Source organism: Panthera tigris, chromosome F2 (assembly GCF_018350195.1).
Source record: "Panthera tigris isolate Pti1 chromosome F2, P.tigris_Pti1_mat1.1, whole genome shotgun sequence".
NCBI lineage: Eukaryota > Metazoa > Chordata > Mammalia > Carnivora > Felidae > Panthera > Panthera tigris.
Window position 1 is genome coordinate 38,213,108 of NC_056676.1, and position 18,959 is coordinate 38,232,066.

General features: G+C 39.0%; 1 protein-coding gene across 5 annotated transcripts in view; it reads left to right on the forward strand.

The window, feature by feature from the left end:
• Positions 1–18,959, forward strand: part of SLC26A7 (solute carrier family 26 member 7) — a 125,608-nt gene that overhangs the window by 94,292 nt on the left and 12,357 nt on the right. For all 5 annotated transcript variants that reach the window (XR_006212848.1, XM_007084335.3, XM_042972865.1 and 2 more), the window contains 3 exons: positions 303–440; positions 5,111–5,159; positions 14,998–15,098. Coding sequence is in view for 4 of the 5 variants with exons in the window: in XM_007084335.3 (XP_007084397.1) it covers positions 303–440; positions 5,111–5,159; positions 14,998–15,098 (288 nt within the window). In the remaining variant the exon portion in view is untranslated. The remainder of the gene's footprint in view (positions 1–302; positions 441–5,110; positions 5,160–14,997; positions 15,099–18,959) is intronic.

Consider the following 18,959-nt stretch of genomic DNA (forward strand, 5'->3'; position numbering starts at 1 on the left):
CTTTGGATATCTTAGGGTGTTGCCTCCCCCAAATCAGTGGGAATAAATGCCATTTTCTGAAAAGATGCAGACTCATCTCAAGGTTGTTAATATTTCTTAGGAAACAGGAAATACATATTTTTCTGAAGAAGCATGATAGTATACTAACTTTTCCAAATAAATTTTAATAATGAAAACCTTGGCTAAGAGATTCTTCCATCATTGAGTGACATCTGGATTTGTAAGATTTAGACTGTTTGGATAGACTTATCCTTTTTTATTTCAATCAGAACTCTGAATTTATTCCTATTCTCCTCTAAAAGGAAACTCTTCAGCAGGTGAAAATTATCTCAATAAACAACCCACTTGTTTTCCTGAATGCAAAGAAATTTCATGCTGATCTAATGAATATAATCCAAAAGGAAAATGCCAACAACCAGCTACTGGATGATATCAGCAAGGTAGGGAAGCTAGTTCCTATTACTGTACTACAAATAACCTTATATTGTGATACTAAGATCTGTATCATGGAATATAATACAAGAGTCTTTGGAAACCACTCCCTCATCAAAACTTATATTGTATTATACTTTTTATTTGGTTCTTATAATTAGTTTTTAGGTAATCACTGTCATTCATTCCTTTGTTCATTTATTCATTCATTCAACATATATATAGTGGACATGTGTACTAGGTACTATAACCCTGAGAAAAATAAAAAGACAAATCATTTATTTTAAATGACCTTTTTACCAAGAGAAAGAAGAGTCAGATCCAAATTTAAAAGAGATAGAATATGATAAATGACTTCAGAGAAGCATAAACTGTTGCCATCATTATATTATTATTATAAAAAACTAGCATTCTTTATCTCCACAAGTTATCTTAATTTACAGAGACATCAAATGTGCATCAGGATGATTTTATGTAAATAGCTACCTGTAATTATTTGAATCCTTAAGCCCCTGAGCATGGACTTTGGAACTAAGCTGCTTGAGTTTGCAAGAACTTAACTGAGTTTATTATTAAACCCTCTGTGATTCAGTTTCCTTATCTATTATCAGGATGATTAAATGAGTTAATATATGGAAAGCACTTAGAATACTGCCTGGCCTACTCAATACTATAAAACATTAGTTAATGTTATTAGTTTGACTGAATGCAAATAATAGCCTCTCCTTGAAGCTTTCCATGACTACTCCAGATTACAAAGATCTCATTCTCTTATATCCTTGAGTGTGTATTATCCCCAGTCACTTAGGTACATAGGAGGCACTAACTCTCTCATTTCTAGTGGCTCAGGAGCTGTTTAGTAACTCATTCCTGTTCCTTGCAGCTTTATGCTTCTGTCTCTGGGCCTCATACTGATCCACACCATAGAGGCCCTAAATACAGAATCAGTTATAAAAATTTGCTGGGTGCAATGCAAAATGAAAATACGAGTTCCCTTGTTCAACAGTTGCTAAGAATTTCAAGATGGCAATAGAGAGCATTAAACCAAGAAGACCCTTCTAAGCATAGGACCCTGTGTAACTACACAGGTTGCAGACCCACAAGGCTGGCCCTGCCTGTGTATCTCCAGCCCTGTCTTTTCCTCTCACTGTGCTCTTTAGGATGTCATTTTCTTCAGATTATTAGGAACCCACCTGTGACTTTGGATTGAGAAGAACTTGCACTCATGCCAAAGGTAGATATACATTCCTAGTTGTTCATGTTGGATATGAGGCCTCTTTTTTATTTTTATTTTTTAAATTTTTTAAATGTTTATTTATTCTTGAGAGAGAGAGAAGGAGAGAGAGAGAGAAAGAGGGAGGGAGAGGGAGAGAAAAAGAGTGTGAGCAGGGGAGGGGCAGAAGAGAGGGAGACACAGAATCTGAAGCAGGCTCCAGGCTCTGAGCTGTCAGCACAGAGCCAAATGTGGAGCTCCAACTCACGAGCTATGAGATCATGACCTGAGCCGAAGTCAGACACTTAACCCACTGAGCCACCCAGGCGCCCCACAAGGCCTCTTTTTTTAAAGCCTTAAAAAAGTACATTTTTTAGCTGTATTATGAGATAGGTAGGTTCCTGTGGCTGACATAAGCTGACAACCACCATGCACAACAGTATTGTGGGAAAATTTGTCCGGGCTTCCAAATAACCTAATTAACCCACAAGAACTTTGTGGTCTTCTTTTGCCAAAATGTAGATTTACTTCAATGTATCAATGTATGATTCTTTGTAGGCCTTATCATGTCTAGTGGAGTATCTGATGTGAATATTCTTACAAGTAGTTATTTTTTGATAGTTGACAATATTTTCCTTAGAATATTCTCCTGCAAGACTAAAGTTGTTCCAACTTGTTTTTAGAATCGACAATCGGCATATGCTCATCTTGTAGCATATGAAGTCAGAAATAAACCTCACTGACACAGCCTTCTGTGAGGAGGTACCACATACATGATTTTACCAACTTGGGACTTCAGAAATTTGAGTCTGATAATCCGGTAGAGTTCATTGAATCTGGGTTACTGGTACATAATGACATCCAAAGGGATTCTTTCACTCAGAACTACAATGATAAGGAATGATTTCTTGAGAGGACATTTCACTATGAGAATAATGCAAATATTGTGTGTATTTACATACTGTGAGTTTCGAAGGGTACAATAAACATTCAGATGGTAATCTGGAAGGTCTGATATCTGAGGAATCACGAATAGACCTTTCTTCAGAATGGTTGAATGGGTGGTCTTGGGTAGCATGGATGCTCTTTGGGGCATCTCATATTATCCTTGTCACGCGCTGTCCACCTAGGATATCAACTTCTTGTTTAAGGACCATGCACCTGTTCCAAGTTCAGTTTACAGTCACGAGTCTGCATCAATTAATTTCTACTGCATCTTTACTCCTTTTATAGGGCTCTGCATAGTGGTCCACAGTTCCTAAAGTAGGGTGCTCTGCTGGGGCCTTGGTCTCCTCTCACAGCTACATTTTCAACAGATGGTGGTAATGGAAGGGCATTTAAAACATCCTAGGGCAAGAAGAATCGCATCATATTCAAAACACAAACTGAAAAAGGATTTCCTGTTTTGTTATACTGCAACAATATACTTCCCATATACCATTATTAAATATCTTCCTGAATACAGAAGCTCAGGAGGATCTCAGAGTCTTAGTGTTTATTGGATTCATGTTCATCATTGTATAGGTTATAGAAAGTCCCGTAATAGTCATCATTTTGTGACCTCACTTTACAAAGCAAGTTTCAATCTGCTGTTTATCCAAAAGTTTCTTTTGCTTAAACAAGGTTTTTTTTTAATAGACTTATTTTTTTGGAAAGCTTCTGGACTTACAAAAAAGTTGAGAAGTGTTAGTACAGAGAATTCCTATATATCCTGTACCACACAGTTTTTTGCTGTTATTAACATCTTGCATTAGTGTAACATATTTGTTGCAGTCAATGAACCAAAACAGATACATTATCATTAACTAAAGTTCTTGCTTTGTTCTGATTTCTTTAGTTTTGCCAAATGTCCTTTTCTGTTCCAGGATTCCATCCAGGACATCACATTACATTTAGTTGTCCTGTCTCCTTAGATTCTGCTTCCCTGTGACAGTTTCCCAGACTTTTCTATTTTTGCTGACCTTGACAGTTTGAGTAGAATTGTTCAGGTATTTTGTAGAATGCCCCTCTACTGAAATTTAGCATGGTAAGACCAGGGATATGGGGTTTTAGGAATAAAAGTATAGAGATGAAGTTCCATTTTCATCATATCATGTCAAAGGTATATACTATCAATATGATGTAGCTCTGTTGTTAACCTTGGTCACCTACCTGGGGTAGGATTTGTCAGGTTTCCCGGTTGGAAAGTTACTCTGTCTCTACCCTTTCCTTATGGTAGCCTTTGGAAGCAAATTGCTATGTGCAGCCCACAGTTAAAGAGTGTGGAGTTAGGCTTCACCTCTCTGAGGGTGGAGGATCTACATAAATTACTTGAAATTCTTTTGCACAGATTTCAGACAGGATTAAAAATAAGAGCAGGGAAAGGAAACTCACATTCTTTGAATGTCTCTCAGAGGCTAGTCCTTTTAATTAGGCTGTTACTTAATCATCACCAGCCCCATGATGTAAGTGGCATTACGTGAATGTTACAAAAAAGGGAGACTGGGACTCAGAACTGTAAAATACCTGGGGGAAATATAGCTGATAACTGTCAGAGCCAGAATTAAAGTATATGAGCTGCATCTCTGGGTATCAAGAAGAGAAAATAGATGTTCTCTAGTCAGCCTTGAGGAAGAAATGGATTTCGTGTGAGAAGCAGTAGAATGTAGTGGTTGGGAGCCTGAGGTTCTGAACGGAAAGGTAGGAGCTTTGGTTTTAGCCTAGGTTCTCTCTCACTTTGTGACTTTGGTCAAGTTATTTAACCTTTGCAATCTTTAGCTCCCTCCTATGGAAAATGAGATTAGCAACTCCATAGGATTGTTCTGAGGATTAAATAATTAACATAAAGCCCTTGGTATATAGTAGGTAGTCAAAAATATCAACTGCTATCATCGTCGTCATCATCAACAACAGTAATGACAATAAATCTTTTGAGAAGTAGGTAGCATGCGATCTCATTAGAGGCATCAAATATTGACAATTTCAAAGAACTTTAATTTTAGAATAAAGGATTATTTTCATTTTCCAGCATTTCCATAGATCAATAATGTTTCTCAGGCATTTTCATGGAGCTGCCGGTGAACAGTTAACTCTAATATAATATGAAATATATGGTCAATGCCTCTCTGTTAGGGAATGTTGTGTTAATGAGGTTAATTTCTGATTGGATACACTACACGAAAGCACATGCAAACGTTTAACTTGATCAAAAATCAAAACAAACTTAGTCTTGCAGAAAATGTTCTAAACAAGATAGTCTGACTTGGTAGCATAAATTATCTACCAAGTTAATAAATACTTAGAACCATTGATTATTTTATTATTTCAGTTTGTTGTATTTATCATTCTGAAAAAAAAAAGACTAATGGAAAATATTATCAGAGCCTAGTTTTTTGTTATTTATGGAGAAAAGAAAAATGTGCTGTTTTCAGGGACAGAAATGAATTTTTATAATGTTATTCTTCCTTATATTTATTTTCCTTTCAGTGTGAACAAAACACGTTGCTCAATTCTCTATCCAATGGCAACTGCAATGGTGAGTTAGCTTAAAAAAAAAAATTAAAGTGTTCTGACTTGAATATAGACCAGAGAATAGGTCCTCTTTCCTCTTCCTGCCACTGGACCTCCCTCTACTGTCCTCCTCATTTCCTTCTCTCTCTGCTCCTCCTCCTCCTTTTCTGCCCTTCTCCCCACACCTCCTCTTATTTCTACTTCTTTCTCCTTCCTCCATTTTCTTTCTCCTCCCCAGCTCCTCCTTCTCCTCTCCCTTCCTCTTCTCCTCCTTCCCTTCTTCATCTTCCTCCTTCTATCTCACCTCCTGCTTTCTTGTAGAAGTAAATTTTAAGTAAAGATGTGTATGCCTACACAGAACGAAAAGTGTAAACTTTGTCACAGGGTGTTAAAAATACTCGCAATACTTAAGTAAATGGTGTTTATTAATAAATAGAAGCAAATTACAATGTCCATTAGAATGCTTAGCATTGAAGAGATGTCAGTTTTATTTATGTTGAATTTATTTATAAATATAAATGAAATTCCTATTAAAATTCCACTAGGACACTTAAATGGCAATCGACAACCTTATTCTAAATTTTGTTTGGAAACTCAAAAGGCCAAGAATAGGCAAGACACTCATGAAATATGTGAAGTGTATGAGAGAACGTTTTCTTAACTCTCAAGATATGTTATAAAGCTCTAATAATCAATGCAGTGTGGTACTGGTTCCAAGATAAATTAACAGATCGATAGGACAAAGGAGAGGGCCCAGAAGGGTAGAAAAATCTCACACTTATTGATGTTTGATTTGTGACAAAATGGCATTGCAGAGCAGTAGGGAAGGGATAGTCTTGCTAATACACAATGATGAGACAATTGTGTACCTATAATGAATGAAATCATTCACTGTAATTCACACACCATATCTCCATGTCAGTACCCAGTGAATCAAAGTCCTAAGAGTGGTAGACAAAATATAAATTTAGAGGAGAAGACAGGAGAAAATACACAAGAAATACAAAGCATTAAGCATAAAGAAAATGACCATTAAGCTTTACTAGATTATTTTTAAGTTTTTGTTCAACAAAAGCCACCATATAAAGCATGAGAAGATAAGCCAGAGTGGAAGAATAGGTAGAACACATAATGTGGACAAAGGGCTGCACTCCTCTACAAATCAATGAATAACGAAAGGTAGATGACCCAATAGAAATGGGTAAAATACGTGAACAGCCATTTTCAAATTTACCAGTAAACATGTAAGAATATGCTTGACTGTCATTCGCAGTAATTACTGGAGAACTAGGGGATTTAATTTGCATTTATCCACTAATATATACATGTATATGTGCGTATATATCTATGTGGTTTATTGGTAAACATTTAAAAGTATGAGGATGCCAAGGGTTCCTGAGGATGTAGCACAAAAAGTCTCCTACAATGCTGGTGGGGGTGTAAACTATTATAACTGCCTTGGAAAACAGTTTGGCAAAATTGTGTAAAGTTAAAGATATACCTACCCTCTGACCACCAATTCCACTCCTACTCAGACAACCTGAAGAAATGAGAGCCTGTATACAGCAAATTACAAAAACAAGAATATTCACAACAGTAGTATTTGTAACTGTCCAAACCTGAAACCAACCCATATTTCCAGAATAGGTAGCAGATAAACACAGAAATTGTGGTGTATTATGCAACTGAATTTTTATTTGATATACTTATTATTTGGTATACTTATACAATAAAGGAAATTGAATGTCTTATATAAAATGTAGTAGGGTAAAAAAGAGCAGTTCCATAAAATTCCAAGTCCATTTACATAAACTCAAAAAACAGAAGATGCTGACATATTAATTTTTGTACTTCTAAAGACAATAGGAAAAGGAATCTGTTAATATTTGTATCTGGAAACATATACAAGATTGTATAAAGAAGGATAGGCTTTCTTTATAATTCCCCAAATCTAGAAACAACTGAAATATCCATTAACAGTACAATGGAAAAAGAACATGTAGAATGTTTATATAAGAGGATAACATAATATTTATTATATTACCATATAAAATATACTCTGAATGAATATATAACATATTGAATGGAATAAAATAAATGTTATATAAATATATGAATCAATGGCATTGACCCCATATCAACATGGATGTAGCTCAGATGTCAGCTTCTCTGGTCTTTTTTTTTTTTTTTAATTTTTTACTGTTTATTTTTGAGAGAGAGAGAGAGACAGAGTGCAAGCAGGGGAGGAGCAGAGAGAGAGGGAGACACAGATCTGAAGCAGGCTCCAGGCTCTGAGCTGTCAGCACAGAGCCTGATGGCGGGACTTGAACTCACAAACCATGAGATGGTGATCTGAGCTGAAGTCGGACACTTAATCAACTGAGCCACCCAGGCACCCCTGGGCTTTTCTAACTTTTTGTGGTAAATGTACTTCATCCTGCCTCATGTCCTCAAAGAATGCCTACATAATACTGGTATAGTACTTATTTAATGATCATTTATTGAATGTCTTATTCTCCTGCTTATCTGGTAACTTTAAAAAAAATTCTCAAAACATTTTTGAGAAAGAGAGAGAGAGAGACAGAACATGAACGGGGGACAGGCAGAAAGAGAGGGAGAACAGAATCCGAAGCAGGCTCCAGGCTCCGAGCTGTCAGCACAGAGCCCAATGCCAGGCTCAACCCCACAAACCACGAGATCACGACCTGAGCCGGACGCTCAACTGACTGAGCCATCCAGGTGCCCCTGGAAACTTTTTTTTTTTTAATTTTTTTTTTTTAACGTTTATTTATTTTGGGACAGAGAGAGACAGAGCATGAGCGGGGGAGGGGCAGAGAGAGAGGGAGACACAGAATCTGAAACAGGCTCCAGGCTCTGAGCCGTCAGCCCAGACCTGACGCGGGGCTCGAACTCACGGACTGCGAGATCGTGACCTGAGCTGAAGTCGGACGCTTAACCGACTGAGCCACCCAGGCGCCCCGCCCCTGGAAACTTAAGAGTGTTGTCACCTCTGCCTCACTAGGCCAGGCCCATTTTTCACAGAGCAGCAACTGATGGGCACCATCACTTTTGCTGTGTCCCTTCTGTAATAGTCAGAACTAGTTGATCAGAATGTTTCTTCTAGCGTCCTCCTCCTGTCCTCTGACACTCCAGAGTATCCTCAGTCCTCCTATTTCTCCTTCTTGTTCAGAAACACCATCCTGCCCTCCCCTCCCTGTGCTTTATTTGTTGTTGTTGTTTATTTATTTGGGGGGAGGGGCAGAGAGAGAGAGAGAATCCCAAGCAGGCTCTGCACTGTCAGCTTGGAGCCCAGTGCAGGGCTCAAACTCTGGAACCATGAGATCGTCATGACCTGAGCTGAAATGAAGAGCCCGACGCTTAACTGATTGAGTCACCCAGATGCCCCACCTCCCTGGGCTTTAATTAATTACTAAAATCTATAACTCTTGGTTTTATTACCTTTAAATTTTCACCTCTGCAACTCTGATTCTGTCCTTAACCATGTTCAAAATGAAATAGAATTTTTTTTTCCTGCCATGAGATAGTCTGGGTTTTAATCCATGGATAGAAAATACCCAGTGTCCCATGCTCACCTCAGACAGAACTATAGGTCAAGACGCTTCCTCCTATGAGCCAAGGTAGCCTGAGAACTTTTCCACACAAGGCTGCAGGAAGCTACTGTGAATGCTTGGTGTTGACATGCAAGCTGAGAGGTAATTGCCGTCCTGACTTCATTCTGTCGTGTAATGACAGATGAATCTTAAATCACCTTTACTTTAAAATCTGTCACATGATTAATCGTGAAGTTTCCCTTCTGTAGGCCCAGTGCCCCCTCCTCAGCCCTTGAGGGCACCTAAAGCCCTTTCTTATCTTCTTATACTGCTTTCTCTTTCATTCCACATTACACAAATCCTCTATCCAAGTTAGATAAATCAACTCACGGCCCCCCGGTACTAATTCAGTCATCCCTGGCTCCGAGCCTTTATTTGGATTCTCCTGAACAGAACTATCTCCTCGATCTGCCAATCCAGACCTTATACTGTCTTCAAGAGTTAACAGAAAAGTAAAAAGAAAATTGAAGGACACACTGCTTGGCAATCCCATTAAGTATAAAAAGAAGTCAACCAGACCCATACAGGGGAACGTGCTGTCAGCACAGCCTGGAATTCAGTATCTTCAGCTGTGAAATGGAGATCATAGTAATAGAAAAGCAGAGATACCACATGCTTCACTCAGTCACATATTGACTTAAGTGGTTATAGAGTTTGTTCTTTTTCTGCATATTTTCCTTCTAACTAGATGTTTAAGGCAAGAAATACATTTTAACTTTTCATTGCATTATCCTTCTGTGTTCAATGAACACTTGGTCAATGAATGAAAATTGTAAGGATAGGCAATATCTGTATAGCATTTGATAGTTTTCAAAGGACATTCCTCTTTATAACTCTGAAATAGGTAATTAGTAAATACTACACTTCCGCTTTCAAATAGGTGATAGGATACTCTTCATGTTATTGATGAATAAGTTGGGGCCCATAAGGGATAATTAACTTGCTCTGAATTGTGCAGTTAGGGACAGAGGCAGGACTTGGGTCCCTGTTGCCAGTGGGCATGCATACAAGAAGGGATGCTCGAAGCTGGGACAGGAGAGACTGGTCTGAAAGCAGTCTGCAGGGAGAGTGCTAATGGTCACAAGGTTATGACAATAGAGGGAGAGGATGAACTTGAAAGAGAGTTCAGCATGTCATGAACACTGCTGGCACTGTTTGGGTGTTGGAGGAGGGGAGAGGGCAAAACAATGACTCTGAAGCTTTGTCTCTCTCACACTGGGATGATGTGGAACCTGAGGGGGTGGGGAGTGAAAAGGGAAGGTAAGTTTACTTTGGAGAGTGGGGAATATAAGACGTCCAGGAGACGCCCAGAGGGTTTGCGGGAATGCTAAATAAATCTGGAAGTAACTAAACCAAAGAGAGACAAAGCTGAGCAAGGGAGTGGGAAACAGGGGGGAGAATTAAAAAATCTATGCCCTCCCGCAATAATTTACACAGAAGGGGAAGATTTGTCGTTGAGCACATGATTGAATAATCAAAATATATGAAACAAGCTACATAAATTATAAGATGGCAAGCACCATATTTATCTGAATGAAAACACAGATTGCTCAAATGTGAAGAAATCTTCTGTTACCATGTGTAGACTGTGTCCCCAAAGCATTGTAGTCACTTGGGAACGCCCCAGAGGCACTCCTGCGCACATCTCTCTTCACGCTATGGTTTGCCAGCTTTACCTTCACCTCCTCCTCCAGATCTCCCCTCATGTGTTCTGTTGTCTCATTCCTGCGTTAATTAGTTAATGTCCTGTTGCCTCAGCACATGTTTCTTGTACTTACTGAGCATCTATTAAGTCCCGGGCACAATGACCAGTGCTGCGTGTTCAAGGGTGAAGAAAGCAGGCATGATTTCTGCTCTCACGGATCCCGAAGTCTAAAACAAATTCCCTGCCCTCACCCACCACCTCTCCTCACTCCCCAAAGCAGCAACCCAGGTACACTGATTTTCTATTGCTTCTGTCACAAATTACCACAAACTTAGTGGCTTAAAACAACACACATTTATAGTCTTAAAAGACAGAGACTGAAATGAATCCCACAGGAGAAAATCAAATCTTTGTCAGGGTTGTGTTCTTCCTGGAGGCTTTAGAGGAGAATCCATTTATTTCCTTGCTTTTTCCAACTTCTGGAGGCCATCTGCACTCCATGACTCCTGGCCCCTTCCTCCATTTTCCAACCAGCGGTGTGGCATTGTCAGATTTCTCTTTGACCTCTTCTTTCATCACCACAGCTTCTCTGATTCCCACCCTCCTGTCTCCCTCTCCTAAGGACCCTTGTGATTACATTGTGCCCCCCCTGGATGACCTAGGTTAATCTCCCTATCCTAAGGTCCTTAACTTAATCAAATCCATAGAATTCCTTTTGCCATGTAACAACAAGTTTACAGGTTCTGGGGATTAAGATATGCACATCTTTGGGGGGCATGATTCTGTCTACCACACCAGGTCAGTCCTCTATGTCCTTAACACTTTCTGCGTGATTTTTCCGGCCTTCAGAAAATTTCAAATTACTAATTCAATCGGCTGACTTCCTGGTGTGGTTGTGTCTATTGAGGGCAGGGACCATCATCTGTGTTGTTTACCACTCTCCTTGCCTTACTTAGGACAGCACTCAGCCCAACATATGTCTGTATTGACTGACTGCTTGAATGAATGAATGAACAAATGAGTGAAGAACAAATGAGATGCTCGATAATATGAGTACATGTTTTCCAAAGAGAATGTTACAGTTCTAAATATTTCATATCTCCTTGGTTTTTTTGGTGAAAAATTAGAGATGTAAATCTGCTTCTCAATAGTTAATTGATATCAACAGAAAATTCCTTCTCTTAAAAAATTATGAGTGACTCACAGACTGTCAAGAACCTTTTGAAGTATATGAAAAGCACTCCTAAATTATGCAACTATGAATACTTTTTAATTAAAGGAGTTAATGAATATTCTACAGGAGAGAGCGTGCTTCCACAGTCTGGAGTTAATTGCCCACCCACACCTGATGGTTAATTTCTTTCTGAAATGTTGTTTTTTGTAGATAAAGCCCATCATTTACCACATCCCACATGGGTATAGATTAGTTGTCTCCTTTGCACATGCTCCAAGCCTACCTCATTTTGCTTAAGGCAGGATATTAGCTGTGAATTCACTTTACTCTTTTCTACGACAATGTGATTTTTATTGCACTGGTTGATTTACTTAGAAGCTTAGAACACAAGGTTATAGCCATAAAATCAGTACAATAGCAGAACCGAGAGGGTACTGTGTAAAAGAAAACTTCACTTGTTTTGGAAAGATTTCAGAAGTGTCCGTTCTATTTAAATTTTCATTTGAGAGAATTGGTAACTTACCATTAAAGATGTCTTCTTTATTTGGAAAAGGCATTATGAATTGCTTCCCTTAAAATAGCTTACTTAAATTATTATCTACAACTACATGGCACAATTCTTTTGTCTTATTCTATTTTGTTTTGTTTTGAATGGCCTGCAAATATGCCCATATTTTGATTAAAGGAACAGGAAAGAGGAAACTGGATGTAAAGTGAAAGACAAAGCAAGCCGACTGAGACAATAGAAGGGAAATTTTTGTATGGCTGTTGATACAACCCAAACATTTTTATAGTTAACAATCTATCACCGCTTAAATTATAAAATAACCAAAAGAAAATATAAATAGTGACAAGTACAGTTTACAAGTGAAATTAGGTGTTATAGGATAGGGAAGAAAAAAAAACTTGGTTCTTAAAGAATTTTCTGTACCTTTTACCATCACTTTCTGGTCGTTTGGATCCAGTGATCAATCCCTCTAAATAACATCTACGTGGATTGTTTTCTCATTGTAGTATTAAGTTCAGACTGGCAAATAAGCTTCTTGTGAACTAGCAGTGGCTTCCTGAAGCACCAAGTTGATAAAAATTGTAAAAAAAATACCGTGATTGATTAGCCATGTCTGTCTGGCTAAGGGATGGGGATGATAGAACTCATGCCATACTGTAATAGTTGTAGATAATCATTTATGTAGCTTCTTTTAGGAAAAACAATGAATTAACATGCTTTTGGACATTATGTCTCTGTACCTCTAAACAAAATGAAATAGCAGTATCTATACTCCAATTATTCTAGTGCCAACCTGTGTGTGTATATGTGTGTGTGCGTGTGTGTGCGTGTGTATTTATGGGACTAAGAGGTAAGAGGAATAAATATCAATCAACATTCCACTATTTGCCTTTGCTTTGGATATGAATTTTTCTTTTTCCTGTGATCTTAATCCCCTCCTATCTCTGATCATGAGCAGGGCACATTATATCTAAGGATATAAATAAGAGCCTCTGCATTAGTAGAGGTAGGTCCTGTGTTTAATTAGGCAAAGAGTGAATGGTAATGATTACTACTGAGTGGTCCATAAGAGCTAAATTATGGTAGCTTTTAGGTTTAAAGTTCTAACTTACCATTTGGGGCCAATGGTGTATAGCCTAAACCTATACTTGTTGGCCCTCCTTTCTATGAAAGAAACAGGAAAACAGAAGGCGCTGCTGGAGTGCCTGGCACACATTAGGTGCTCAATATATGTTGGTTGCCTGGGAGAAGGAGGAGTTTGAAATCTCAAACTATCATTAACGTTTAATTACAGCTGTCCATATAGTTGTAATAGTCACAGTGTGTCTTACTTTTTGGAATCCTATACATCCTGCAAGGCTCCTTTTGCATGAAGCCTTGAGTGATCACTCGAGGGACTTCTTCTTGTAAATTCCCATTCTTTTTCATTTGTCATGTCATTTATATACCAATCCTACCCTTGGCACTCAAGGATGAGCTCCTAGAAGAAAGGAATAGAATTTTACTTACATTTGTATCACCCAGTACAGTGTTGAAACCTTATAGTTTGAACTACATTTGAACTACTGTGTTCAAAAAGTTTCCTAAACATAGTACGTGCTCTATAGTTGTCATTTCAGATAATAAATATGAATATAAATCTGAAGCTCAAACTTGGAAACAAATCCTATAGCTGAATAACTTTGTAGCAGTTATCTTTTTTCTAACAATTATTGCTATATATAAATGTTCAATGTTTGACACTCTTTTTGCCTCTAAGCAGCAGTTTTCAAAAAATACACAATTTCCCTTCCACATCCCTCCAATGCTGAGAAACAACCATATTCCCACATTTTTGTAGCCACGCTAGGGGAAAAACATGGGTATTTTAAGTAGCAAAACTATTCCAATTAAGAATTTATTTCTTCAGAGGGACACCTGGGCGGCTCAGTCGGTTAAGCATCTGACTCTTGGTTTTGGCTCAGATCATGCTCTCACAGTTCATGGGTTGGAGCCCCATGTCAGGCTGACACATGAGGAGGCTTCTTGGGATTGTCTCTCTCCCTCTCTCTCTGTCCCTCCCCCACTTGTGCTGTCTCTCTCTCTCCCTCTCTCTCTGTCCCTCCCCCACTTGTGCTGTCTCTCTCTCTCTCTCTCAAAATAAATAAATAAACATTAAAAAATTATTTATTTCTTCAGAGAATTTCATAATAATTAATGAATTGGAGTTTATCTGGTAGATTTTGCCTACTAACCATAGAAGTATCTTACCTCACATGGTCTGCTCTGAGAGCCATATCAGTCCTTAGAGGGACCTTGTCATTGCTTAGAAATAAGTCATTTCACACAAGGAAACTGGCCATCAAGACGTCGGCAAATAAGAGGTCTTGATCTCCTACGTAATTTTTTTTCCCTATCAGGTACATTGAGAGGCAGATTTACTGTGAACCAAATCAAGCTTAATTTTTAGGGTCCCTCACACACATCCCTTCCAAGCCCAAGAGACAAGCCCCAGCAATGAATCTCCAGACACCACAAAACAGGGCTCTACCTCAGGGCATACCCGTGAAGGAGCCTGGGTGGTATTGTGGACAGAGTGCTATTCAGAAGGCCTGGAGGCCTCGACTCTAGTCTGTGGTTGGCCCAGACTTGCCAGGTGTTCTTTCGAAATCACTTAAACGTGCTGAGCTTCCGTGCGTCTCTCTGTAATTAACCTATCCCATGTTCCTCTCGGAGTTATGTAAGAATTACCTGAAATAACGTTCAAATAATTAAAAATTAAAGATTTCAGAAGTCATTAGTAATTCACTGAAGAATAAAAGACCCGAAGAGTGTTTGGAACCAGTCTTGTTGCACATGAGGCCACTGTTACCTTTCCACGGTTCAACAAAGTCTGCAGCTGAAATCTCAAATTCTCTCTAACCCAAGTCTCTGTTTCTCCTACAGAAGAAGCTTCACAGCCATGCCCCAGTGAGAAATGCTTTTTAATCCTGGATTGCAGTGGAGTAACCTTTTTTGACTATTCTGGAGTCTCCATGCTTGTTGAGGTATTGTGTTTGGACTGATTCTTTCCCTTTTCTTCAGTAATGGGGGTTTTCACCACCTACTGTCTCGGCTCTGGGGTCTTGAACCCACTTGTTTTAGTACTCATCTCACTCATTCTCCCCAAGGAACATAGAACTTTACAACTCCCACTGCCATAGATTTGTGTTCAGGTGATCCCATCAAGCCTCTGGTGTGTGTGTGTGTGTGGGGGGGTGGTGGGGGTATCGGTGGGGGATTCACGTGGGGTAGTCAGAGAGAAGAGAACGCAGGCTTGAGATGTACTGAGCACAGTGCATTTTGGGAAGTCAGCTTTCGGGCTTCTAGAAAGAAAAGACCCCTTTGTGAGAAAGTGGCCTCGGTGATGGCAGGATGTTTTCTCTTACCCTCCTGGGGGGTATAGTTTGACCAGATACCATATCTGATTTCTGAAACAGCCCCCAGTGCACAGGCTTTTCTCCATTCTATCAGATGACGGTGCTGACTTCTCTACCCTATGATCTTCATGGTGTCTCCATGACCCTGGTGTGCAAAAAATAAAGCTGCTTATTTCTTCAAAATCAATATAGCTCACAAGACATTCCAACAGATGGCAGAGCACCTAGTTTTTCCAATTCAAGGAAAACTCAGACACTTCTGGACTTTTTTTTCCTCTACTTTTTTGAGTAAATGCTATGTCAACAGGGAAGTTAGCTCCTTCTCATTTCCATTTGTTCCCTCCCTCAGTATCCTAAATTTGTTGGGGGAGGCTCTTGACGATAGAAAAACATCTGTTCTTCAACAAGCCTCAGCCTTCTCCCAGCTTCTGCGGCCTGGAGCTCAGCTTACCTGTCTCTGGGTGTCTGCTCCCCAGAGATTCCCTACCCTCACCTACTAGTCTCCCCCATGGGTAGCTTTGTATTCTGCCAGAAACTTAATCAAAATCCTGTGGAAATTTCGGGAGCTCTTTCTCTGCTCATCTCCCTCATTTCCTCGACTCTTCCCCACAGATTTCACCCACCTAGCCCTTCCTGAACTCCAGTTCTGACTGTGTAGCTCAGGGAAGCTCTTGCATTTTACTAAGGCCTCCGTCATGCTCTGGCCCAGAAGCTGCTTTGTGCAGAAAGCTGAGATACTGGAGAACTTGCTTCATATGTTTCTTTGTTTCAGGGAACTCAGTCCTGTGCTCCTTGTTCTCACCATCTGAAAACAGTTGTTTGTATATTTTTGGTCGGTCGTCTACTTATTTATGGAGGATAAGATAAGTCTTATATTAGTTACTTATCAGGGAAAGGAGATAATGATCCTTATCTCCTTAATATAAGATAAGTCTTATATTAGTTACTTATCAGGGAAAGACGTAGAAATCAAAAATGGACTTTTAAAGAGTTAAGATCAGTAGTTTCCAGTTTTACATTATGGGTGTTGGTTGTTTTCGGTGGCGTTGCGTAATTGTACCTCTATTCATTTATAAACATAAATTTGCAGGGTCCAACCTTCCAAATTCAAGATAGTGCAAAAAAAAAAAAAAAAAAACAAAAACAAAAACAAAAAAAAACCCAAACCCGAAAACATAGTGCAAAGATCACCTTTAGTATTGCTTTCCTATGGAGATAAGGCTGGGACTATGGGGAGGGGAAGATGCTTAGTGTGTGACTGTCAGAGAGTGTAGTCCCAGTACTGTCACACTGGCTACAAGGTGTTATCCAGGGTTACCTCCTGGATCACTGTGTATTCATCTTGTGAAAATGATGGGATGATTTTGTTTCATTCAGTTTGAGCAGATATTTAGAGAACAAATTGTGCAAAAACAATTGCATTTTAAATATCCTAGGCCTTAAATCTAGTGGCAACTTTTGGTATGTCACCCTTTTGCCTAATTAATATGCTTTTATTTTCTCGTTGTTGACTATAAAATCTTTGCACAGTTTGGCATAGAGTTCAACCTGAATATGTCATGTTTTCCTGCATCTAAATCTGGACTGTAGACAGATATTTCTTCACTGGGGCGAGGAGGTGGGTAGGGGGTGGGTAGGGGCTCCTTGTGTTCGGCATTTCTGTTTCTTCTGTGTCGCCAGGGTCTGGAAGCGTGCTCTTAAATGTGTGTGCAGAAGACTAGACTCACTGGGGGTGCTCATCTACAATGCAGTCTTCTGGGTCCTAGTTTTGGTCCAGGAATCTTTATTTAAACAACCACAGGTGATTCTGAGGCAAGTGGCCCAAGATCGTATTTTGGGAAACACTAGATTAGGATTGATTGTCCATTTACTGGGAAAGACCAGTATGTGCAGTTTTTGTTTACTAGTATTTTAAATTTCTTTTGAATATGCTCAAATGTTCATTAGCTGCTCTCTCTAGACATTGCACATCAGGATTACAGTTTGTCAAGAGGAGGAAATGATTACCTATTCCCACAGAGTGGGAATTCAGAGGAATCCTAATAAAATTTGGTACAGGACATATTAAGAAAGGTGTTTTTTTTTGTTTGTTTGTTTTTGTTTTTGTTTTTACATTCATCTTCATGGTCTTAAAATACTACATAATGGAATTATGGGGCAAATCAACCAATGCGTTTTATTTTTAAATTAGCAGAAAATACCATTTGCCCTTGGCCTGGTTTCTTCCATCTGTGTATAACAACATCATCAATTTTGTGTCCATTTGCCCTTTTTAATTTCCTTATTACTACTTAAGTTTACTTCATCATGGTTACAGTAAATTGTGATGTATGTTAAGAACGTTAGCTTTAGGGGGCGCCTGGGTGGCTCAGTCGGTTAAGCCTCCGACTTTGGCTCAGGTCGTGATTTCATGGTTCGTGAGTTCAAGCCCCACATTGGGCTCTGTGCTGATGGCTCAGAGCCTGGAGCCTGTTTCGGATTCTGTGTCTCCCTCTCTCTCTGCCCCTCTCCTGCTCCTGCTCTTTCTTTGTCTCTCAAAAAATAAATAAGTGTTAAAAAATAAAAAGAACATTAGCTTTAAAGATAGATACATTATGATGTATGTTAAGAACATTAGCTTTAAAGATAGATAAGTCCTATCCAAATATTAGCCATATAGCTAGTTGCACGATCTGGGCCTAAGCATTTGCTTTTCTGTGAACTGGAAGTAGAAATACCCACTTCATGAAGTTGCAAAGCTTAGCAATGATGTATTGCAAAGAAAGCACACAGCCAAGTTTCTAGAAATTAATAAGTACTCAGTAATTCTAGCTGTTATAATTTGTTCTCATTTTGAAAAGTCATTTCTTAAAATGCAAATAATACCCTTGTGACTAATATCATTTCATAGTTCCAGCCACTGAAAGAGGGTCCAGAGTAAAGAGCCGCAGAGTCTCTTGAGCCATGCCTGCGAGTCTTCCCACTTCCTACCATTCCTGGATTATTTCCTTAGTCACTGCAGTGGTAGGAACATTCCCCTAGGAGTTATACAGGTTGAAGGAAATGGAGCAAGTTCTATTTATTCTTCTGCTTAGGACACGGGGAAGGTCAGTGATTATGTTTATCAACATCAACAAACCACCTGCAGCAATGTGTGTGTGCCTCCTGCGCTCCAGAAAAAGTCAAACACTGACCAGTCACCTTGAATTAATCCTTTTCACTTACAAAAACAGGAGCCATTTACTCAATGGCAAAGTCTCAATCCACATATAGTTTGTTTGTTTGCTTGTTTTTTCATGCTCAGAGTGACACATCCGCCATTATTCTACAGTTGTTCTAAAATATAACTGCTTACTTCTGGAATCATATAAGGGAATATTTTTGGATATATCATGCATATTCTTATGTGTTGTAAATGCAACTTTCTATATTTTATATGTAAGATACATCTCTATTACATAACCAAATCCATCCTAGAGTTGCTAAAACTTCTCAATTTATTGTCACTGA